The 22366-nt window shown below is 48.6% G+C and overlaps 9 protein-coding genes across 9 annotated transcripts; 3 read left to right on the plus strand and 6 right to left on the minus strand.

Moving 5' to 3' along the window:
- Positions 1–1343: 1343 nt before the first annotated feature.
- On the minus strand, positions 1344–2377 carry DFJ58DRAFT_92938 (uncharacterized protein). The gene is made up of 2 exons (XM_041395620.1): positions 2357–2377; positions 1344–2302 (listed from the first exon to the last, which is right to left on the minus strand). The coding sequence occupies exon 2, from the start codon at positions 2115–2117 to the stop codon at positions 1632–1634; it is 486 nt and encodes a 161-aa protein (XP_041239049.1). The 5' UTR covers positions 2118–2302; positions 2357–2377; the 3' UTR covers positions 1344–1631.
- Positions 2378–3164: 787 nt separating this feature from the next.
- Positions 3165–6700, minus strand: DFJ58DRAFT_748763 (uncharacterized protein). Its single transcript, XM_041387615.1, has 7 exons — positions 6501–6700; positions 6381–6433; positions 6165–6332; positions 5961–6103; positions 5773–5911; positions 5632–5723; positions 3165–5582 (listed from the first exon to the last, which is right to left on the minus strand). Exons 1-7 carry the CDS (start codon positions 6541–6543, stop codon positions 3251–3253), a joined length of 2970 nt encoding a protein of 989 aa, XP_041239050.1. The 5' UTR covers positions 6544–6700; the 3' UTR covers positions 3165–3250.
- A 1051-nt stretch (positions 6701–7751) lies between these two features.
- DFJ58DRAFT_718383 (terpenoid synthase) lies at positions 7752–9086 on the plus strand (the record flags this gene model as incomplete). The annotated part of the gene is made up of 7 exons (XM_041384467.1): positions 7752–7911; positions 7969–8007; positions 8061–8093; positions 8140–8236; positions 8291–8573; positions 8624–8886; positions 8942–9086. The coding sequence occupies 7 exons, from the start codon at positions 7752–7754 to the stop codon at positions 9084–9086; spliced, it is 1020 nt and encodes a 339-aa protein (XP_041239051.1).
- Positions 9087–9226: 140 nt separating this feature from the next.
- Positions 9227–9715, minus strand: DFJ58DRAFT_667162 (uncharacterized protein; the record flags this gene model as incomplete). The annotated part of the gene is made up of 1 exon (XM_041382605.1): positions 9227–9715. The coding sequence occupies one exon, from the start codon at positions 9713–9715 to the stop codon at positions 9227–9229; it is 489 nt and encodes a 162-aa protein (XP_041239052.1).
- A 1999-nt stretch (positions 9716–11714) lies between these two features.
- Positions 11715–13541, minus strand: DFJ58DRAFT_810703 (RGS domain-containing protein). Its single transcript, XM_041391431.1, has 4 exons — positions 13352–13541; positions 12967–13290; positions 12415–12934; positions 11715–12359 (listed from the first exon to the last, which is right to left on the minus strand). The coding sequence occupies exons 1-4, from the start codon at positions 13471–13473 to the stop codon at positions 12123–12125; spliced, it is 1203 nt and encodes a 400-aa protein (XP_041239053.1). The 5' UTR covers positions 13474–13541; the 3' UTR covers positions 11715–12122.
- Positions 13542–13611: 70 nt separating this feature from the next.
- On the plus strand, positions 13612–14170 carry DFJ58DRAFT_810704 (NDUFA2, NADH ubiquinone oxidoreductase 10.5kD subunit). Its single transcript, XM_041391432.1, has 3 exons — positions 13612–13793; positions 13855–13961; positions 14027–14170. The coding sequence occupies exons 1-3, from the start codon at positions 13705–13707 to the stop codon at positions 14113–14115; spliced, it is 285 nt and encodes a 94-aa protein (XP_041239054.1). The 5' UTR covers positions 13612–13704; the 3' UTR covers positions 14116–14170.
- Positions 14171–14413: 243 nt separating this feature from the next.
- DFJ58DRAFT_810705 (uncharacterized protein) lies at positions 14414–16572 on the minus strand. Its single transcript, XM_041391433.1, has 4 exons — positions 15116–16572; positions 14958–15054; positions 14800–14904; positions 14414–14747 (listed from the first exon to the last, which is right to left on the minus strand). The coding sequence occupies exons 1-4, from the start codon at positions 16218–16220 to the stop codon at positions 14492–14494; spliced, it is 1563 nt and encodes a 520-aa protein (XP_041239055.1). The 5' UTR covers positions 16221–16572; the 3' UTR covers positions 14414–14491.
- Positions 16573–18644: 2072 nt separating this feature from the next.
- On the minus strand, positions 18645–20173 carry DFJ58DRAFT_689232 (uncharacterized protein; the record flags this gene model as incomplete). The annotated part of the gene is made up of 6 exons (XM_041383364.1): positions 18645–18998; positions 19053–19112; positions 19167–19319; positions 19370–19605; positions 19655–20029; positions 20090–20173. 6 exons carry the CDS (start codon positions 20171–20173, stop codon positions 18704–18706), a joined length of 1203 nt encoding a protein of 400 aa, XP_041239056.1. The 3' UTR covers positions 18645–18703.
- A 472-nt stretch (positions 20174–20645) lies between these two features.
- DFJ58DRAFT_845387 (uncharacterized protein) lies at positions 20646–22172 on the plus strand (the record flags this gene model as incomplete). The annotated part of the gene is made up of 7 exons (XM_041393148.1): positions 20646–20746; positions 20833–20905; positions 20935–20998; positions 21165–21239; positions 21440–21539; positions 21616–21820; positions 21951–22172. 7 exons carry the CDS (start codon positions 20646–20648, stop codon positions 22170–22172), a joined length of 840 nt encoding a protein of 279 aa, XP_041239057.1.
- Positions 22173–22366: the final 194 nt, after the last annotated feature.

A 22366-nucleotide genomic window follows, 5' to 3' on the forward strand; every position in this document is an offset into this window, starting at 1 on the left:
AATATCCGAGCCAGCCCACGATGCGCATTCCTGGAACTCACCTCACTTTTAACTGGTGCATAAGACACGTTTTTCCTGGACAAAGTTTCGGACGAACGCAGCAGTGACGGTTCCGGCTTACTCTCACACCGGACTTTACAGCGTTACCCAACAAATCAAAGCAACCGCCTGGTTCCGGGACTATAGTATGCCGTAGTACTGGTCAACTAACTGCATCGCATTAGTTGAACTAAGTCGTAGGCTGTGGTGGTAGTGCGGCCGGTCTGGTCCTTAGACTGATTCAAAGGCCTGACCAATCGGAAGCATGGCACCATGGGCAGTGGGCAGCACCCGACAAACTAGGACATACTTACTTCCGACGCGTCGGATAGGTCATCATTGACACTTTGCGAACAATGTTCCTACAAGCGCAGTTCGAGGTTGGACCTTCTCTGGAGTATGACAAGGATTCACCAAATCTTGGAGTCTACAGCATTGGAAGCAGCTCATGACGCCATGAAGGACAGAAGACTAGAAAGGATGATGCGAGAGCAGACCGGATTCAGGTGATCAAAGGCAGTGCTGCAACCCACACTGTTTAGAAACATAACGCCCCGCTCTCCACGCTGCGACGAGTTCCCCGTTTTTCTCCATCAAGAGAAGTACTCTTATGCTAAATGAATTGAAAAGCCTCAACTTCCTCACGTTTCTCCCCGTCTAGCGGCAGGTAAGTAATTGAAGAGGATTGATGTACGATGAGGCTGTTTCTCCCTGAAACTGGGAAACGGCTAGATTCAAAGCGACATCGTTGCGGTTATAAAAGGCTGCAGCTGCGTTATAATACCACAGCAGTGAGTCTGACTACAGTGCCGCCAGTGATGATGCTCATAGAACGTTTTACGACGACTCCCGTCTTGGGTTGTACTGCAGCAAGAGCGACATAGTAAGCGAGGGTATCGAAGAGAAGAGTGATTTGTATGCTTAGAGCAGTGACAAAGGTATCGATGAGCTTCACTACTCTGAGACTTGTGAAGGTTTATATAATGACTACTTTCTCGTAGACTCATTGGACAAATTAGACCTCGTTGGGAGATCTGGGCACGCAAAAAACAAGCATTGACGGTCTCGGAATACAACAGACGTTGTCAGCCATCTAAGTACCCCCGGACCTGAGTCAGGTCAGGAGGTACTTAGATGGAACTTAAAAATTGCCGCATGCATGCTGATAAAGTTCAACAAATCTCTCGTCGTTTCAAGTTGAAGTCGTGGCTAGTCTCTCCGGGGCCCTGCGCAATCGAGAGCGCCGTGATCCTCTAGCGATCGCTAGTTGATCAACCGAGAACAATGATAGCATATCGCATATATTGTATTCACTTGAACCGGACTGATGACGATGATAGGTTTAAAAGTGTTTGGAAGAAGCCTGGTTCTACATATGTGATGCCACTCGGGTGTGACGTTGACCGAAAGGAACACGCAACATCTGTTATTCTGTAGCCGTAATTCTCAGCATAAGCCCAGTGAAACGATAAGTCTTATAAGTGCTCGCCGGTTGTGGAGCATGCTTAACATTTTTTTCACTGTGTTCAAGTATACACAACGCCCGCCACAGAAAAGATGTATACCTACATCCGCAAATGGCGACCTGCCCCTTAAAACGATGCCCATCCTTCGAATATGTCCGGTATTGTATTAAGTGGCATGCAACTGCACAGATGCTGGGGAGGCACTCCTATCTCGGCACAAAAAGACCGTGTCTCATCGAAGCGTTGCATGGCTAGAGCAAAGTTACTACGCGCAAATGCAATCTCTCCCAGACCACGCATGCTGAACGCCTTAAGCGCCAGATCGCCTTGCATCTCGCAGGCTTCGATCGTGGTGGTGAAATAAGTCTCGGCCTTGTTGCACTCACCTGCAGTGAGCACGATGCGTGCCAAGTCGTAAGATCGGTGGAGGAATACGCGCGCATTGTGCAGCGCGAAGAATTGGAAAGCTTTTGAGGCTTTCTGGTCAAGCTCCCTCGCAAGGTCACAATTCCCCTGCTTGCTCGCAACAACAGCCTTTCGCACAGTTTGCCGAAGGGCGTCATCAGAATGTTGTCCCTTGCAAATCCCTACAAGCGTCTCCAGGTTATCCATTGCGTCGGATAACCTGCCTTCACAAAATGCTATTTGTGCAAGCCCCTCATTCTGAGGATACCTTTCGCGAGATCGATGGGCACAAGGTCTTTGGTAGCGTTGATGGCCGCTATAGTGATGCCCAGCAGTTGGCTCACAGTATCGTCCTGCGACTGCTCAGTTTCACGAGTGGGTTGTTTTGAGCCCTTCTATGATAGATCAAATATAAGATGGTGACACCTAGATAGGTGGATTCTCACCTTTGATTTGTTGGACCCTCCCGCCTTCGGCTTTCTGGATAGCCGCATTGCCTGGGTTCGTATGGTGGCTCGGAATCTCCAGCCTGCAGTAGGTGTTAGTCACTGAACGAGCGCCTCCGCCTATCTCAACGGAGAGGGTGAGAAACTGCACAGCTTAACTGCATGACCTATGTACCGGGCGTCTATCATAGCGAGTTAGCCGGAACTCGAGTCGAGGCAGATTTGGAAAGGGAAACTTGCGTCTGACAAAACCATTTTCCAACTAATCATGCCAGTGGGAGTCAGGCATAACTCCTAAATCCCTGCTGTGGCGAACCAACGCTGGAGATTCAAACCTGGTCAATAGAATTCACGAGGAACCGAACGAGACTATCCGATAATAAGGTGGTGCAAAGTACACATCCGGCCAGCTCGAGGATCGTCGATGACCTCTAGGTGGGCGAGCCAGTAGCCAATTTTGCGAATTGCAAGAAAACGGCTGCAGTGATCCAAGGGCATGAAGAGGACTAAGAACGTGTGATCAAATTCTGCTCGCAAATAAATCGACAGGACCTCGCTGTCGAAGACGACAAATGGAATAGCTTTGTGGCGCTTGCCGATGTGAGTTTGTGTCACTTGCTTCGTGAACGTTCAATCTGAGATGTCCCTGATACGGATGCACATGGCTAACTGAAAAGGATGAGCATGCCCATTTGAAAGAGAAAGTGTGATTTGCGAAGCAGAGAAGTTCGAGCGGTTAGAACACCTAAAATCCTGCAGAGGACTAATCAAAGCCTTGCCGTAGTATATCTATTATCTGGTATTTGTCTCATTATTACTTCCTTGTCATGGATATAATACAATGATGATGAAACTACTCATGAAATACAACCGCAGGCGGCTAATGTATACAATCTACATAGTATCGTTCACAGATGGCGACAGACCCTCCAGGAATAACACCCATCCTTCGAATCTGTCCGGTAAAGTATCCAACAGAAAGCAGCTGTACAAATGCTGAGAAGGCACTCCCATCTCAGCGCACAAAGATCGTGTCTCTTCGAAGCGCTGTGTAGCTAGTGCAAAGTTACTATGCGCAAATGCAATCTCTCCCAGTCCACGAATGTTGAATGCCTTACGCAACAGATCGCTTTGCATGTCGCAGGCTTCGATTGTGGCAGTAAAATAAGCCTCGACCCTGTGGGACTCGCCCGCAGTGAGCTCGATGCATGCCGAGCCGTAAGATTGATGGAGGAACGTGCGCGCACTGCGTAGCGCAAAGAATTGGAAGGGTTCTGAGGCTCTACGGATGAGCTCCCTCGCCAGGTTATAATCCCCTTGCTTGCTCACAACATGAGCCTTCCACACGGTAGACCAAAGGACACCTTCTGCAGATTGTCCATCCATCTCTATGATATTCTGCAGGATATCCATTGCTTCAGACAATCTGCCTTCGCAATATGCAACGTCTGCAAGGCCCTGAAGTAGGTCTTCGAGAGTTCTGGCATCTCCGGTACCTGCATGCTGCACGAACAGGTCTTTGAGGTGTGTCTTCACCTGGACAACGTCACCCCCATGATAAAATTTGGCCCGCCAGTGCCAAATCTTGGTTGCCAAGCCCAAGATACGATCTTCCGCGGATTTCACAAATAATTCATCGGCAGATTCTGTGAATGTGTACATCCGGGCCATATCCAAGAAAAACCAAGCTCGGGCTTTATTTATTTCGCTGAGAGACTCCCAAGAGTCGGAGTGCTGAAGGTCCTCTAAGAGATTCTGGGACTGAATAAAGCGACCTTGACATCTCAGCATGTCTGCACGATTTATAAGACAATCTCCCATCCTCTCGGGGTCGCCAGCGGTGAGGTAGAGCGCCTCGGCAGCTTGAAAGGCCTGTGATGCTTCCACGAGCTGAGAAAGTGTGTCGTAGAGCCGTGTGAGGGTTAACAAGCAGTCTGCTTTTAGCGTCCACGTGGAAGAGTTTTCGACGATATTGGAAATAGCAGGGGTAAGAGTAGTCGGGCGAGGCAGATACCAATCCAAACGTTCCAAAAATTGCCAGCAAGCCTTATAGGTCTCTTCTGCGTCATCCGGGATATCGGCAAGGTCGAAGGCAATTACATGCTCGATGTTTACATGATCCGAGATAATGATATCAGCATACTGATCACGCTCTTTCGAACAGGAGGCGACAGTGCGATAGTAGAAGGCATGTATCTCTCGCAAAGACGTGGAGTCAGGTGCTTGCAATGAATCTCGCACGTAATGCCGAATGGGGGCGAGCACCTTGAGGAAGTTGTCTTGACGATAAACGAGGGATTGCATGCATAGAACATCGCATATAGCATTGACTTGCGGAAGCGATGGCAACAAATCACCAGCCAGGTTCTCGTTTAGACCCTGGGGCAAGAATGCGATGATGGCTAAGACACGAAGACCATCTTCGCCGAGATCCTGGACCGACGGCAAGCTGAGCGACAGCTGCATGGTGTTGGACAGGCTTTGCAGCTTCCCCTTCCCAGCGTCAAGCACTTTGCTGTGCCGATCATTCCATCTCTTGAGCAGTGTGGCTGGAGACCAGCCATTTTGTTGTGCAGCATTTGCAAGTATGTTGACGGAAAGGGGGTGAAAATCCAATTCCTTGAGCAGGCCTTTTATGTCTTCTTCGGCTTCGCTACGACTGGCGTGGTAATAAATTTGAAAGAACACTGCTTGAGCAGAGCTCAAGTCCAGGGCTGGAATATCCTTCGTTATCCATTCCACGTTTGGCGCATTCCTTCTACTGCGTGATGTGAGAATCAGGATGACGCCAGGGATATTAGCCATGTCAGCGATGGCTTGCGGTATGTCTCCGAGCGCCGACGATGTGCTGGCCTCTTCGAAGGTTTCAGCATTATCGAGGATAACAAGGGCGCTGCCAGAATGAAGAAAGGTAGATATCTGGCGCACGGGGTCAGCGCCAGCGATCTCTATACCAAGGGCTCTCGCGAAACGAGTCATAAAGGTTTCGAATGTTATGGTCAAAGGATCCAGGCCATCATATGTCGCAAAGAAGCGCCGATCGGCAAATTTCTCCATGACGAGTGGCTCGTTGATGATGGCTTTAGCCACAGAACTCTTTCCCATGCCCCCAGGACCGATCAACGCCAAATGCTCATCATTGACGACGAGGTTCGTCAACTCTGCTACAAGATCGTCGCGGCCATACAGCATGGCAGGTCGTGGTGGAGGCTCAACCTGGCGATTCCTAATTGCATTTAGAGAACATGCATAACCCGCCGGAAATAACAACGTACTTTGGGGCATTAATACTAGGATCATTGCCCATGAGTTCTAAAGCCTTCTTTACAAGCTTCATGTCAATCCCCATGCCAGTGATTGCTTCAAACTGACGACACCATTCAGCAGCAAAGCGTGATGAAGTTACACAGACATACATTGAAGAGTCCGAGGACACGATCCAAGTCTTTTTCCCATGCAGTGATCTTGTCACGATCAATCGTGACAGTGAAGAGCCTCCTCCAAAACCCTTGCTCCTTCGATGACGCTACGTCACTGTTGATGCGGTTTACCGATCTGTACAGTGTCAATAGATTCTGGCAACAGTGAAATCGGTTCAGCTTACTTGTTAAGCTGGGATAATGCATGACCCAAGTGTCCTCGTAGATCGTCTTCGGTAGCGTCCTTGGTCGCCCTTCCAAGAATTTCTCTGATAGTCTCGCACTTGTCGGCTATCACCTGGAAATCGGACTTGTTCTTGATTACTGACTGTATAGATGTAAGGCTAGGTAGGGTTTTATTGATCTTTGTAAGAGTTAGGTCAACGCACCTGCGCAAGAGTCAGAATGTTTGCAATTGTTCCGAGAATGCCTTTCGCAAGATTGATTGGCACAAGGTCTTTGGTAGTATTGATGGCCGCTATAGTGACGCCCAGCAGTTGACTCATACTGTCGTCCTGCGATCCTTCGGTCTCAGGAGCGGGTTGTTTTGAGCCCTTCTATGATAGATGAGATATACAGTGACATCTAGATACGTACCTTCTCACCTTTGATTTTTTGGACCTTCCAGGTCCTACTTTTGTTTTTTGGATGACATCGCCTGGGTTCGTGTAGTGGTGGTTCAGATTGTAGTGAGTTTCGGTCACCAAACGAGCGCCTTCACCCACCTTGAGCTAGTGAAGGGTGAGAAACTGCACGGCTCGGCGGCATAACCTACCGGGGCGTTTATTATATTGAGAGAATGAACGTTGGGAGGCAAGAGACGCGGGGTCAGTGAAAGAAGAACTTACTGTTGGAACTAACGAAGATGGGCATTGGGCTCCGAGTCCTCGGTGTCTTGCATAGGCTTGAAGGAGCGATGCAGCATGCTCGTACCTTGAAGTGACGCAATTTCTAGGAACCAAGAATTTTCGGACGAGTAACGTCAGGAGACTGGTCACAGCTGGGCGCTAGCGCTAAGCTTCATAGCTTCACTTTGACTGATGCCTTTCGGATACAAATTGTCATACAATGTTATGAGTGATGGAAGTATTTGCTATATATGACCGTACAACGGTGGTGGTGCTGCTGCGTGCAGGTTGAAAATTGATTGAGATGATCCCCTCTTGGCGTCGCGTCTGTTTGTTGTTTGTTCCGTGTTTACATGATTTTTATCATAACCGCTCACCTACTCATATCTAGATCTTATCTCTTACCGTGTCGCCCAATCCCAATGCCCATAAGCTCATCCACATTATTCATCGTCTGATTGCCCGCTAGTACTAGTGATGGCTAGCCGGAGTCGGGCACTTGTCGCGTGAGCAGTGTTATTGATTAGCCGTACCTGCGCGCGCGCCTGATACATATACTTTGCAGAAAATGCGCTGTATTTACATGGACTTGCTAACTGGGCAAACGATATACAACCCCTGCCGGGCTGCCGGAGTGGGCTGAGCGGCATCGGTATCATGTTACTCGATGTTATCCATTTCGTAGGGGTTTTTTACATGCCTTATAGCTATATCGGCTCCAAGGGTAAGTAGTAATTAATTCAAGTGTGGAGCCGAACTCTACACGGCCTGGTAAACATGGGTACAGTTTTCAATTATGGTGCGTGACCCAGTCCGGGCGTTAATTTTTTGCCTTGCTTGGTTTCGTCTAGAACACCATGACCTATCAGGGCTTCATTACCGATGAGTTGGGGTCTTTGTGAGCGCCAATCCCCTACTCTCCGGCAACTGGAAGTCGTAGTTGCCGAAACTTTGAACACAGCAATATATTGTGGCGGCAAAGACGAGTACTGACACTGAGGAGGTATATAAGCTCTGCTGCTAGTCCTGGACTAACCAGCGACAATCTTTCCCCTCTTTTAAACGCCCACACTGATCTTTGGGAACCATATTTTGGAGATCATGGATGCTCATGCAAAGATGATGATGATGTCAGTGTTTTACCTCCCAGACACCATGGTCAACTGGCCCTGGCCTCGTACCATCAACCCTCATTTCAAAGATGTGAAAATTGAAGTCGATGCTGCGTTTCGTGATTTCAAGGCTCTGAGCCCTGAGTCACAGGAGGCATTTGACAAGTGTGATTTTGGTTGGACCAATATCTGGCTCTCACCCTGAAAATGGTTGACACATTATGTGCTTATAGCCCGACTAGCAGCACTGGCTTATCCGAATGCACCAAGAGGTGTGTACTTCAGCACTGGCAACCCATACACCACTGACCATTTATTTTTTAAGAACACCTCCGAATCGGCTGTGAATTGATGAAACGTCTACTTCATTGTGGATGAGTACACCGACATCGAAAATGCGGCAGTTACTAAGGAAATGGTGGACATCGTACTCGATGCCCTACACCATCCCCATAAGATACGACCGGAAGGTGAATGCATCTTGGGTGAAATCGTGCGACGGTAAGTATCGCCAAATTTTATTGTTTGATGATGAAGTTCAAGGTGTCTGTGTAGATATTGGGCTCGTGCAATCCAGACCTCGAGCCTGTCTTCTCAGCGTCATTTCATTGATAGCTACACCGCATACCTTCATGCAGTAGTTGTCGAGGCTCGGGACCGCGAGCATAGTCATTGCCGAAGTATCGATGATTATCTCAAGCTCCGACGGGACACGTGTGGCGCCAAATCTGCTTTTGCAATATATGAAATGGGAATGGAGTTTCCTGACGAAGTGTTCTACCATCCTAACATCGCGGAACTGGTTGAATGTATCGTAGAACTGATTTTGATCGACAACGTAAAGTTGTCTTCTTGACGTAGTTGATAGCTTACTGAAGGCTTTTGTAGGACATGGCCTCGTACAACAGAGAGCAAGCAACTGGGGACGAAAACCATAACTTGATCACTGCTATCATGTTGGAACTTGGCCTCGATAGAAGCGGTGCGATGGCTTGGGCAGCACGCTATCACACTCAAGTCGAGAAGCGGTTTATCGACGGTCTTGCACAGGTCCCTTCGTTTGGAACTTGCACCGACGTCCTCGTCAAGTATTTTGATGGGATAGCAACCTGGGCTCGAGCAAACCACTGTTGGAGTTACGAGAGTCAAAGGTCACAACCAAGTCCAATTTTTGCAAATCATCACTTACTCTGCTTGAATTTTCAGATACTTTGGCACTAAGGGCGCAGAGATACAGCGAAGTAGGACTGTCCCGTTGTTACCGAAGGTCAACTGCAGCGACGCATCCTCGGTGGCGAAGGTCAATGTTGCCGATTTATCGAATATCGATGCCGCAGTGCACCGCGAGTAACCGTATACGGTAGCCTCGGGTTTTGTAAACACTTAGAATGACAGGGCAGTACAACTTTTTACTCCACCTGGTTGTTCGTTAGATGGGTAGCAGTTCACAATATGCATGAATGTAACCTCTACAGTCTATAGACAACTGGCCTACCACTTTGTGCCATACTTCTGCCAATTCGCCCCACAGGAATTCGTGCAACCGAACATATCATGGTCAACACCGGGCGTTTGATGCCATTTGATATCATCCAGATTTGGAAACACGGCTGCTAACAAGAATGGGACAAGTGCTGCTGTCGCCACCTGGGAATGCCCAACGTGCAGCTCTCGAAGAGCTGTTTGGTTGAGCCAAAGGTCCGTGTATCCGCCCAGCGCATGAGGAGGCGTCGGCACTAGTGTGGCATCGAAATTCAAAAGGGTGCGCAATGAGGTGCATCGTGTGGCGAACGACAGAATTGCGGCGAAGGTGGCCGCGGGAATGTCGGTCTGATGTTCCGCCATGAATCTCAGCACACGAATACCCGGCCAAGCAACCGCGGCGTCCTCGATGAAAGCATCGTCAAGACAGTAATTTCCAATGACGATGAAATCAACAAAAGTCAGCCTTGTGAACTTGAGTAGGGGGCCGAAAAACATCAGAAGGGAGCGAGTGGAAGGCAGGATCGCAATGGAAACCGCAGCCAACACAGATGTGTTCTAGGTTGGCAATGTCTGGCAACACGTCTCCAGGGATAGCATGAAGGCGGTAACTTCTTCCGGAAAAGTAGGTCTACAGAACTCCACCTCTAAGCACGCCAATCGTGAGGGTAACAATTTGGAGAGGGATGGGCGTGCACAGTCGTCATAGAGGATGAGGCGTTCGAGGGCATTCAATTTAAGCGGCATATCTATGGATGTTGAATTTCCCATGGCAACGGATTCTCCTTGCAATCCTAGTGAAAGGAAGTGTAAAGCACGCCAGTGCTGGATACTAGCAATGCTATGCATCGCCAGACACGCGTCGACTGCGCCTATCGCCAGTCGATTTAATTTCGGTATTCTTTTAAGACTGCGAGGCAGCGTAAAATGGCAAATTCCATTATCATGGTGCACCGATATTGATAGTTGCCGGAGACCGGGGGATCTGCTGCAAAAGCACCAACCAATTGTTCTACCTCGTGCGCCGCGGAGGCTGACACTACGTTAAAAATAAGTTTTTCCAACATAGGCGAGAAGAACCGGCGAAGTGGCCAGAAGTCCGAGCTACACTGCAACCTATTAAACACTGCGTCGAAATGCAATGCATACAAGTTGGGGAAGAGCTCGGTGGGCGCGAAAAGCGTGAAAAGTTGCTGGACAACATGGCTATCCAATTTTGGAAGACGCGTCAAAAGGCAGTAACGCTTTTTGCAAATCAACCGGCGTATCATTGGTGCATTCCTTCAAACGCGCTCCCACTCCATAGGCAGGGGCTCGCGGGTAAAGTGCTACAAATTGGAGCACGGTGAGCGGTGCCTTGTCCCATATCGCATGAAACCCACAATGTAACAATTCTCTCGGATCTCCCAGGTGTCTTCAGGTAGACGCATGATGAGGGGCGTGAGGCTCGACTGCTCACGCCAGAGTATATTGAGCGGGGGATCAAAAACTGTTGAGCACGTCCTGGAAATTTTTATTAAATCCGTCAAAGACGTCACATGTTGTAGGATGGAGATCGTCGAATAGAAGCGCGCGACGCATGATGGTTAGTTTGAAAGCTGTTGATGGTGCTCGACCGTTTAGAATACGATCCCTCTTATATGGCCAATCTTACAAAATTCACAGGTCCAGAGGTCTTCTGGTGTTTTGCTCGGGTGGGTGTCCGCTTTTGGAGGCGTGGCGTTTTTGACTTGATGAGCTCCGTCGTGGGCAGAAGCAGACACACGTCATCGTTCTACTAGCACGGCGGATATTGTTCACCACTGTATATTTTGTTGGGTGCATGGAACTCGCGGTGTTCGCTACACCGAAAGCAAGATGAGCGAACGCACTTGTCCACATCAACCTTGAAAGCCTTGCCGTTCGTGGGGAGTAACTTTATGAAAAGAGCGCTGGCGATACCATCGGATATCGAGCAATTGTTTTATTCAAAACTTATTGTTTTTGATCTCCCTCGGAACGGCTGTGAAAGAGTTCTATGCCAGCTGGAGGTCCCAGCAGTGATTCTATGCACCGATCTCGTCAGAGATCGACTCGATCCAAACGTTAACACTAGTCAGACTCGGACCGTTGTAGGATCGCTGCTGAAGAGTGAAAAAAAACTACAATCAGACTTAAAGATTTTGAACCGTTGTGAATCAATTGCGAATCCAACCTGCTTACTGAGTAAGTTATTGAAATTTTCACGCGTAGGTCGCGAGCGCACGGCCTTGCTGAGAGGCCATGCCAAGTTCAAATCAGTCCGAAGTGAATAGGTTGCGTGTCTTTCAATTACCATAATACCAGTCGACCGTCTAAAGTAGTCTGAGGAAGGGAGACAGTCCCGACTCCTTTTAGTAATAGTACAAAGAAGACACGGGGTCAAGGGTTTGAGTTGTAACTCAGTAGGTGAAAGCCACCAGCAGGATTCGATAAATCTAAAATTTTTGTCAATCAACTTCACCCATGACATCAAGCATAACCACAACCATAAACATGTCATTAAAGATACGAGTTTAACTTCCTAACGTCCTACCACGTACGTACGTATAAAAAGGTCATAAAGGTTTTAGGGAAATGAGGAAAACAAAATAACATCACAGCGCAGCGATGATGAAGCTAAGGTGGACTGGTGGAGTATAAGAGGTAAAATGATAGCGAAATACGGAATGAGAAGTATTAGGAGGTGGAACTAGACCGGGGTGCAAGAGGGAGTAGGCGAATAGCTGAAGATAAATGCTTATCAAAGTCTTGTGTCACCCAAGCGTAAAATCAACAATATCGACCAACTCGCTCTCCTCTGTGAGCATCATACATTGAATACCCTTCCAAAAGGGGTCCATCCGATAAGTACAGAGACGCAGTAACTCTTTGCTTGTCCCACTCGCTATAGCCGATGTCCAGGAACAGCCCAGAAAAGGAGTGTGAGCGCTACGACGAAAATGGAGACAAGAGTCGTAACCCAGATGGCACGACCCAGTAGTAATCTCTTCACATACGGCTCGCGGATAGTGAGCATGCGGAATGGTGTTGACTCCGACTGTCCGAGGAAAATGAGGATCGGGTCGAGTTCGTATTGATGTGAGATAAGGAATAAAATTGCGAACGTGAAAGGAATGAAGAGCTGCAAAGCAAACAATCCGTTAGACACCGAACCACACTAAACAGATGGGACGCACGAAAAATCGCTTTGATTTAGGTTGTACATCGAGAAATATCAGGGCGAAGCCGGCGGCAAGGCCGATCCACAGCAAAATGAGACCGACAACGAGTCGGACTAATGCAGACACGGGAGTGAGGTTTCCAAACGCTTTACTCCTCAGAAAACGCGGAAAAGCATCTTGCTCCATTGCCCTGAAGCAGTACTCCTTCTGGGAATGGAACATATCAGGAATATGTGCCATCATGTTCAGGTCGCTCTGTGATTTCGGCTCTTGAGTGCTACTGAGGGGAAATGTGTGTATACGGAGGGCAGGAGGAAGGTAAATTTCGTGATTTTCCGGCGAATTTACGGTGCCAACGGGAGAGAGATACCGGAAGAAGATGCGCTCGGCGGACGCGATGAGGTCCATACGACTAATTGCAGCAGAACGTGGAATGAACGTTGGCGCACGCGATGCGCGTTTGAGATTGAAAAGGGCTGATGTCCGTCCTGAGAGGGAGAAAGGTGTCGTTGACCGTGGTTGATCAAGATCTGGACTATTCACAACAGTGGGAGGGATGGGATGTACTCCTTTTCATAACCAGGCGTTGTAGAACGCAGACCACCGCGCTTCTCGTCAGCAGGGTGAGCCATAGCATTTTTTTCCTGGTCATTGATCATGTCGGCTGTGCTCGTCGTACTTCGCTTTACGGCATTGGGCTGAAGTCCAACAACTGTGCCATATATTGACCCACGACGGCGTGCATATTCCCAGTACTGAGGCCAATCTTCTTTGATTGTCCGACCTGACTTTCGGACATCTTTAAAATATGCCCTGCAAAGGTTCTCGTGCTGCTGGACATCCAACCAAAAGTCCAGGATATCTTCTGCACCTTCTCGTTGGAGGAAAATGCTTCATTTAACATGATATAAGAGACTGTTCAAATACTCAAGCAAGCATAAGCACTACTTACTAGAACATGAATAAATCCACGGGTGGTCGCGTCCTTCTAGAGAGGACTTCTGTGAAAGAGGGCAGCCTGTTCTTGCGGCTGTTGAGCCAGTCTTCTTGTTGTCTGTTCTGCTCGTCGTCCATACTGGCGGAGGGAGCTCACCGGGAACCTCTTGGCGTCACAATCAGCGAGGGTGGAATTGGCGGGCAAGACAACCAACAAGATATAATTCCCATGCTGTAACCATGCTTGTTCAGATTATTACGTAAGCACCCGTTCTACGAACAAACCCGTCGGACCTGCATCAAGAAAGCGTTGCAGAAACGTTGTTCGTCTTAATATTGGCTGTGACCTGATCCTGTTCAATTCCTGCCATGTCCACGTTTGCAAAAACACTGTCTCCCGCTCTCCGCGAAATTCGCATCTTTTGCTGCCAGTCAAACCAAGCTTCGGCGGGCACGCGGTGAGTTCATGGTTTCTGAACACAAGACAGTCATTCATATACTTAATGATCATGTCTGCAGGCAATTCATCTTGTCCACATACCCAGTCATCAAGAAACACAACCCGGACCTTCCCGTCATGATACGGGAGGCAAACGGCACACCTGCGCGGATGTTTGCACGATTTGGTGCGTGTAATGCTCGTGTCCTCGGACAAATTTATGCATGGCTGTATTAATTTGTATTTCCGTAGAACGCGGAGTTGAGAAACACGTTGAGCTGGACGATCTATCATCATCAGATGTGGCTGCTAGTGTTGCTCGGATATTGAGCGTCTCATAGTCACCATGCTTTAACCGCCCCAGCGTTGTATCCAATTCAAACATTTCTCTTGCCATTCGTTTGTTTGACCTTGACTTAAAATGAAGTTCCGAGGTATGCGCAGGTATACATGCGACACCCAGTCCAATTATGTAGGCTGCTAATTTTGTACAGGCAGTTGCGACATTACTTGTCAGGCAGCTTGCAGGCCGCCTGCTCGGATATGAATGAGATCGTTGTATGTAAGACGCACCGACTTAGTGCTTATCTGAACAACTAACTTTGTGGGTTGTCTTTGTATTAGCTTACAACCAAGTGAGTCCATATAAAATCCCAATAACCCGTAATATTTACCTAATGTCCATCAAATTGTCCATAATAGTTTTCATACTGCACTCTACTTCCTTTCACCCCCCATAATGCCTTGGCCATGCTTTCCAACATACTCCACACCAACTTCTCTGTCATGTTCTTTCTTGAGATTGCGCAGCAACCAAAACTGATAAAGGAGAATAAGACATCCACATACGACTGCAACCGCAACTGTTACAATAATTGCTGACTTGCTTGTTGTGCTGTAAGTTCCATGCTGTACGCCGTAGATATTGGAAAGTACTGAGATGACACCAGCGAGCGAATTGAGTAGGCCAGGCCTACTCAAAAGCTCAATTCGTCAGTCAATTGGCGACACTATACTCCACTCACACAAAGATACGAGTCACAATCCAGATATAATTTAATTGCCATCTCCACCACAACCAAATCATACCGACGCCGCCAATACCGGTACAAACCCATGCGACGATATAACTATAGGCGTTTGGTGAACAACTCCAATTCCCGTGGTTTTGACCATCACTCACAGTGGAATATTAGAAACTACGTCCAGCAGTTGTGCTCCCACACCGCTGAGTTGCTCCTGTTCCAAAGACGTAAATGTTCCAGGAAATAAAATAAATCCTGCAAGCAGGATCCACGTGAAAAAAAGATGCCATCATGTTGAATATTTCCGGGATGTCACTAAGTGCCAAAAGCATGTTCATATAGCGAGTCTGCACTTGTCCGGCAGGTATATTTGGCCGCGGCTGGCGCTGCGTTGTGCGTTGAAGCTGTTCTGCGGGAATAGGAGGGGGTGGCTCAGGACGAGCCTCTTGTTTCCTTGATGCTGGTTGAGCAGCAGGGACTGTGCGGCCGTGGCGCCGTGAACGGCTGCTGGATGGGCCTGAGTTGAGTGAAGGGCGATTCGAGGGAGAGGACATGTCAGGAGATGATGCATTCTGATGACTGAGTGCAGCAGCTGCTAAGTGGTTCTTGGGAGGTGTACCATTGAGAGAGGTGCGCGATCCGTTCGGAGTGACAGAACTACCATGACCATACATAGGCTGGGTGATATTTGACGCATATCTGTGCGATGCTGCACTTGGAGGGCGCGAATGAGAACGAGAACGATGTTGTGTACCATGATGAGAGCCGCTATGACTGTGATGGAAGCTATTTTGCTGCATGCCATGATGTGCATTCTGTGTGCCTGGGTGTGCTCCCAGACGTGTATTCTGGGCTGCATTCACACCCTGGTTCACACCCTGTCGGATGCTGGGACTGGATCCCTGATGTTCCGTCCCATGGAAGTATGGATGCTGATAAGCCGAAGTAAAGGCTGGGGAATTTGGCTGGGGAACAGGGAAGCTTGGGACATGGGACGGTGGTATCTGTGGTGTGGGTATCACCGGAGGTGTGTTGAGTGCCGTTCTAGGCGGCTGGGGTACATCCTGTACCAGGGGGGCTTGAGACATGTTACTCTGTCTAGAAGAGCTCCGATGATGTGACGGAGAGATAGGACCCGGAGATATTGGATTGGCAGGGTTCGTCAAGGAGTACACCTCCCTCTGTGCAAGCAGAGATCCTGGTGAGGGGACAAATGGGTCCCCCATGCGTTCTACGGAGGAGTTTCGTGAGGGGGTCCGGTAGGGGACATTCATAGGCTCTGTCGTCCTACGCGCTGGTGCAGGCCACGCCGTTTTGAACGGCGGTGCCACGAATGGATGCCCAGGATCACTTGAAGTCCTTGATCGTTGTCGGCTATGCCCAGGTGCGCGCTGGCCTGAAGAATTCATCGTCCGGGACATGATCTCCGTTGATCAAAAGGAATATTGGAGGTTTAGAACAAAGAAGGAATCCAGACAATATCAGACAGCGGCCCCCCGGTTATCTTTGTCTCATCCCACGTGTTAAATAATTATCCAGGGCACAAGAAATATCAGTGGAGGTGCATATTTCTAGGAATGGTCGAAGTGAACATTGCGAGGAACTTCTTGATCGAAAGCTGTTGCCATTATGACAATTCGAGAACTCTTTCCACAGGCTGCACAGCAAGATCGAGATATTATGCATCACGTGACCGGGCCGCTGTTAACGTTGACCAGTCGGGAGCTAGTACGTCGGCGCGAGCATGCATGAGGCAAGGGCATGAGGCAAGCCGTCGATAGACGGACTAGTAGGATCAAGAGCAGATTCTCATTCTCAGGGTAATGTACACGTGATATGATGTTTAAATTTAGAAATATCAGAGCCACGTGGACTTTTGAGGTATCACCGAGTTTTGATCGACGACGTGATCTTCAGCGTCAACGTTTCAACGTTCATCTTTATCACTTTCTGCAGCAGCTTAGTGTTGCGGGCAGAATTATTTTGAAGCAGTTCTGCAGGCTAAACTGGTAGCACTTGGCAGGTGCCGAGAATACTAATTTCTTTTTCTTACCATACAGATCTTTGTCAGTTAACATAAACTTTACAGCGTCTTGGGCCCGGGCGAGTCAACAGTGCTCTATTGAATTCAGACCATCTGTGTTATCATATCTAAATTATATCTCCGTGAGTCTCGGATGCCCTGGAGTTAGGCCAAGTTCTGCCAGCCACACTATTCTGCTATTGCTTTCCATAGACTCTATCTGCAACCTGCCGAACTTGAAGGATGCTGGTCCTCTCGACAGTTAATAAGACCTTCAATCGGTTTGTTGACTCCGATTTCACAGATGTTATGACAAGTCTCCCTGTCGCTGTAGTAACTCCGTCGCATCACTCACCTCACGAACGCGTCAAAACCGTGGTCAGGATTCTTCCCGAAAGAAGCATGTCGATCCTGGACTATCTTCAACACATCACAGCCCGACTTCGCATACAACCCTTCTAAAATGGAGAAAGAGAACTCTGGTGATGGGCAGTTGGTATCGGGAAGCTCGTAGCGCGTCCGTTTTGTGGTTATTATCGAGCGTCTAAATATAATTGATAGGAAATTGTTCTTTGATCAAATCACACGCAAAACAATCCAGCTCACCATCGAGAGAAGCATCCCGAGGCTGATATCGATACGGTGAGTGAGCTTTCAAGAACCCGATCAGAAATAATACCTTGCCTGCAATATCATTGGGGCCAAAGTATAATGGTAAAAAATCCTTCTTGTCGACCCGAGATACCTGTGAACACTAGTTCCCACCGATTATAACAGGGGTTTTCAATAAATCCCAGACTACGTATTTCATCGAGGGATCAGTGTCGTAGCCTTTTGTCAACCTCGCACCTGACCAAGCTTGCCGTTTTGCAAGAACTCGACGTCTTTCACCACGCGCCGAGCTTGTGTGTGGTTATTTTATTCCAGGGCAAGCGGCCTCGAAGAATCTTGAAAAGAGCGTAAGCCAAAGATTCAAGGTCGTCTCGTCTCGTCTCAGCTGCCCCTGTGCAATTTGTTTCAGTACCCAATTGCAAGGATAATTTGACCAACCCAAGCCTCGGTGCGCATGTAAAATCGCATAAGGTGAAGTTTCAAAATACGTTCAGGCTCCTTCCTGGGGCCGACTCCGGGTACAGGCTGCGCGCGGTACTAACATACTATGCCAAAATCAATAATGCGAATGGTCTGATGATCTGTAGGACAGAGTAGGATGTCATTCGGCTTTATGTCACGATGGATAAGGTGCACGCGCTTCCGAGTCAAGGCCGAAAGCTGGTAAGCAGAAGGTTAGGCTTATATGTAAACGATACAATGAGAAAGGTCACCATTTGTGCGGCCAGCTGAGGAACAATCCTGTTTCGCACTTGCTCAACTTGTCCGCAGATATCACATATGCTCGACCTCAATATCTGTGTTGGCAAATACCCGAAATGTTCGAATCGCCCGACAACACCAAAGGGGTGGCTGGATGGCCGCACAAAGTTCGAATTTGAAGGACGCGGGCTTCACGTTGCAATATTGTACGTTTGAGCCACAGCGATGCACGGGACTTCTTTACGGCTAGTACCACTTGACCAGTAATTGTGTGTCGGACCTGAAAAACTTGGGCCTGTGGTATGAGGCAACCATTAAGTTCGATGACAGGAATGTGTGAACATTCAAGTACGCACAAAGGCACCCATTCCAATGCACGAACCAAGCACTGGGCGGGGCCATCAGGATACAGCTGAACTTGAAAATGTTTCCTGGAATAATTAGTGATGCGGACACAGGATAGTTTTTAAAAGTTGAAAGCGCAAATGTCAGTGATCACGACGTTCACTGTATGGGTATCCCATCATACACATCAAATTCGCAACAGGTATAGCGGTACACAGAAAGCTACCACGTGACTAGAGTCATTCCATGAGCTTGAATGTTTGTCAAATACATCGCCGTTTCCTCCAAAATAACAAGACCAGACTTCGTGAACATCAGCTCGGCTGTGGTGCTGTTTAGGAAGAACTTTCCAATGAGCGTGCCTTCGCTATTCCAGACCTCAATACCATCCCCGCAACCGGAATAAACGTTGCCCTTGGTATCAAGCTGAATGCCATCTGGTGCACCGGAGTCAATGTAGGCGAACACTCTACGGTTCATGAACGACTGTGTCGTTGGGTCAACGTCGAACTGGTAGCTTTAGAGTTTGCTTGAGTATCTGATTACCATCACGCTAGGCGGAAAAACTCACATTGTGGCTGGAAAGGTCTGGTTCGTTCCGAACAAGGCTCCAAGAACACCCGTGTCGGTGCTAACGCGTTATTCTAGGATTTATGAACAGATGCGAGAAAAAACCAAAACTTACACGAATGCAGTTTTGCCATTGGGAGCGAATGCAATGCCATTCGGATGCACAAACTGGTCAGCGACAACTCTGACCTGTCCAGTGGACGGATCAAATCGGTATACCTGTGATGGTAGCATTGGTTCAGGACGGAAACCGTTAAGCCACCCGTAGCTGAAGAAGCCATTAGCATTGTGGATATGATGATATTATCGATTGCTCACGTGGGATCGGTGAAGAACATAATGTCCGTGCCAGGGAGAATTTTGATATCATTAAGCGAGTTGAACTGCCTGCCTAAAAAGTTATCCAGAATAACAGTGGCATTGTAGGGAGGGCTGGGATTGACGCGAACAATAGAAGGAGGAAGCAAAGCGCGACCTGAGGTGACGAACAGAAGGTCTCCCTTGTATGGACCTGTTCCCCCGTTGACCATTTGGACATTATCGGAGAGGTTGAGCTGAAAGCCATGGCGGTTAAGCATCAATGACCAAGCGGGAGCGACTCACTGTTTGAACCTGAATATTGACATCTCCGGTCGTAGAAGCCAGCGCCATGTCGACTTCTGTCATATTGATCATGCTAACAACGCTGTTGTTATACCATCCACTGTATGCAAGTGCGCCACCATCATTACTCGCAAAGAAGACCAAGTTTAGGTCTTGAACATAGATGGGTGCTTCATGGGCAAAAGCAAAGCCAGGATTCGAAGCAATTTTGCGAATGGTGGCAGATGGTCCGGTGATATCGAGGAATGAGCGGTCAAATACCTGAATGAATGGTGGTGCAGTGTCGGTGGGGTTAAAGCCAATAGCAGACGAGTTGCGCCATTTTGTGTAGTTTGCTCCCACAACTTGAACATTGTACAGTAGAGGGTCAATGTACTGCGACTCGCGAAGCAGACGTTCAGATGTAACACTGCAGAATTGCAACAGTCGACGCACAACTGCTCCAGGCGGCGACGCTGTCATGTACGATGCAGCAGCAAGCACGACAGCCAGAATCGCACCCACTGCTGATTTTGTCATTGTTGACTCTTCGGATGAGCAAGTCTTGATTCCTGATTTCAGCGATGGTTGACGGTCCCACTTTTATAGTCTTGATAGTGATACTAGGAGGGCTCTGTTGTCACCTAGAGCGTTTTCAAAGTAGCCCGATGATAAGTTCATTTCCGAATTTCAAGGGAGTTCATGTTACCCTGTTATCAGTCGAACCTTACCTGACCTTACTCGGTTCTTTCGAGTTTCTCCAACCCTGCACAGACAAAGTCCGAACACCCTCACGTCATTCACAACGAAGAGACCCCAGGCTCTGCTCGACATGTTCGCTTCAGCTTAATGCTGCGATTATTATCGAGCGGTATATAACGGCCTCAAGATAAGTCCTTGCTCCCCGCATGTTTCGAATTCCCTTCCTTTACTGTGTCGGTTCGATCTTCCGAGTCTCTTTATCAAAATTTCAAAGTCTAAATGTCCTCACTTTTTGCATGCTTGCTCCTCCATGACATCTGTTGTCATTGACTTCCTCTCATCAATGTCTTTCCCTCCACTTCGTACCGTTCCCAAACCGTTCCCATATATACCGCTCTCATTACTGACATGGTAGTTCGTCTTCGGATGTCGTGTCATTTGTATCTTAGCGTGTAGTAATGAATATCTTTTCAAGTCGACTCCTTGAAAACGCGAAGCCTGCTTGTGGCTGTAAAATGGGTCAGAATAGGGACGTTCAAAGCTGCAGAAAGTCAGGGTATTGGGAAGTCTGTGAGGTCTGCGCAGACGTCTGTGTCTAGGTCTGTGTCAAGTCTTTGTCAGCGTTACCCGGGAGTTACCGGGGAGGTCTGTTAGCCGCCAAAGGTCTGTCTGCCTGCCGTGTTACATAACCACTGATCATCTTATCCCGCCGCCCTCTCTCGTTTGCCTGCCGCCTCCCTCATTGCCCACCGTCTCCCTCGTTGTGTGCCACCTCTCTTGTTGTGCACCATCTCTCTCATTTGAGTGCCACCTTTCTCATTGCCTGCAGTCCCTCCCGCCACCTTTCTCATTGCCTGCAGTACCTCCTGCATCTCTCTCGTTTGCCCACCACCTTTCTTGGAGCGTGCGTCTCTCTGTCCCCCTTGTTGCATGCCACCTCTCTTGTTGGCTGCAGTCCCTCCTGCCACCCTCTCTTGTTTGCCCGCCACCTCCCTCGTTGCCCGCCACCTATACTTGAACCATGGGCGCCATGTCGGGCGCCACATCATCCAGTCCCGCCCTTTGATTGCCCAATATCCCCAGCATACTGTGGCGCATGACCAGCATTGGTCTGGCTGTTGACTGCACTGGCTGTGGTAGCGCTGTCGCACTTACAATATGTCAGAGCAACCAGAATGGCAATGCAGGGAAGCCTATGGCCAGGGTAAGTGTCAGCTGCTTTGCATCTTTGCCTCCAACTAATTTCTTTGCTATTAGCATGCGTGATGTTGATTTTTCAGATTCTTCCCCGAGCTCCTCCAATTACCTGATGTCCTTGCAATCATTCCTTCATCCAGCCAGTCCCCGACCCCCTTGCCATATCCATCAACGAGTCCTTCATCTACTCTCCTGCTGCCAGTGGCCCCTGAGCTTGTCGATACAACCACCTGCTTCGACTCCCATCTCTGGACCACTCGGAAAGAAGTTATGCAAGAGAGGTCCACTGTGCGCTGGTGCCTTCTGTTGCAGAGCTCATGCTTTGTGTTGCATGCGTGGGATGTGCCTCATGCACTGCATTGAAGCTGGGGGATGTGTTTTTCACTTGACGGAGAGCAATGACTGCGAGAATGAGCAGAACCATGAATCTGAGCGTGAATGTGGCCGGGCTGACTACGGGCCCCCTTCTGAGCCTTTGGAGAATCCAATTCTCTCTGAGGGCTCTGCACTTGAGACTGAACTGCTTGCGGATAACCAGGGGTTTGGATATGAGGACCTCCAACAAGCTCTCAAGGCGTCGCTTGCTGCACAAGGCCTCGAGGTTCCATCCACTCCACCTCCTTCACTCCATGACACCTGATGCTGTGGTACTCATGCATGATCTAACTGTTACTGTAGTATAGACCTCATGCATGTTTTACTTCTATCCTAGTATGTAATTCATGCATGGTGTACATAGAGTCTTGCTGTATTATACAAGCACTTTCCATGCATGGCACGATCTGTGACATTGACTATTTAGCTGTGAGGCTCGGAGACAATGGCACAATAGAG

Source organism: Suillus subalutaceus (genome assembly GCF_016647625.1).
Source record: "Suillus subalutaceus strain FC151 chromosome Unknown DFJ58scaffold_135, whole genome shotgun sequence".
NCBI lineage: Eukaryota > Fungi > Basidiomycota > Agaricomycetes > Boletales > Suillaceae > Suillus > Suillus subalutaceus.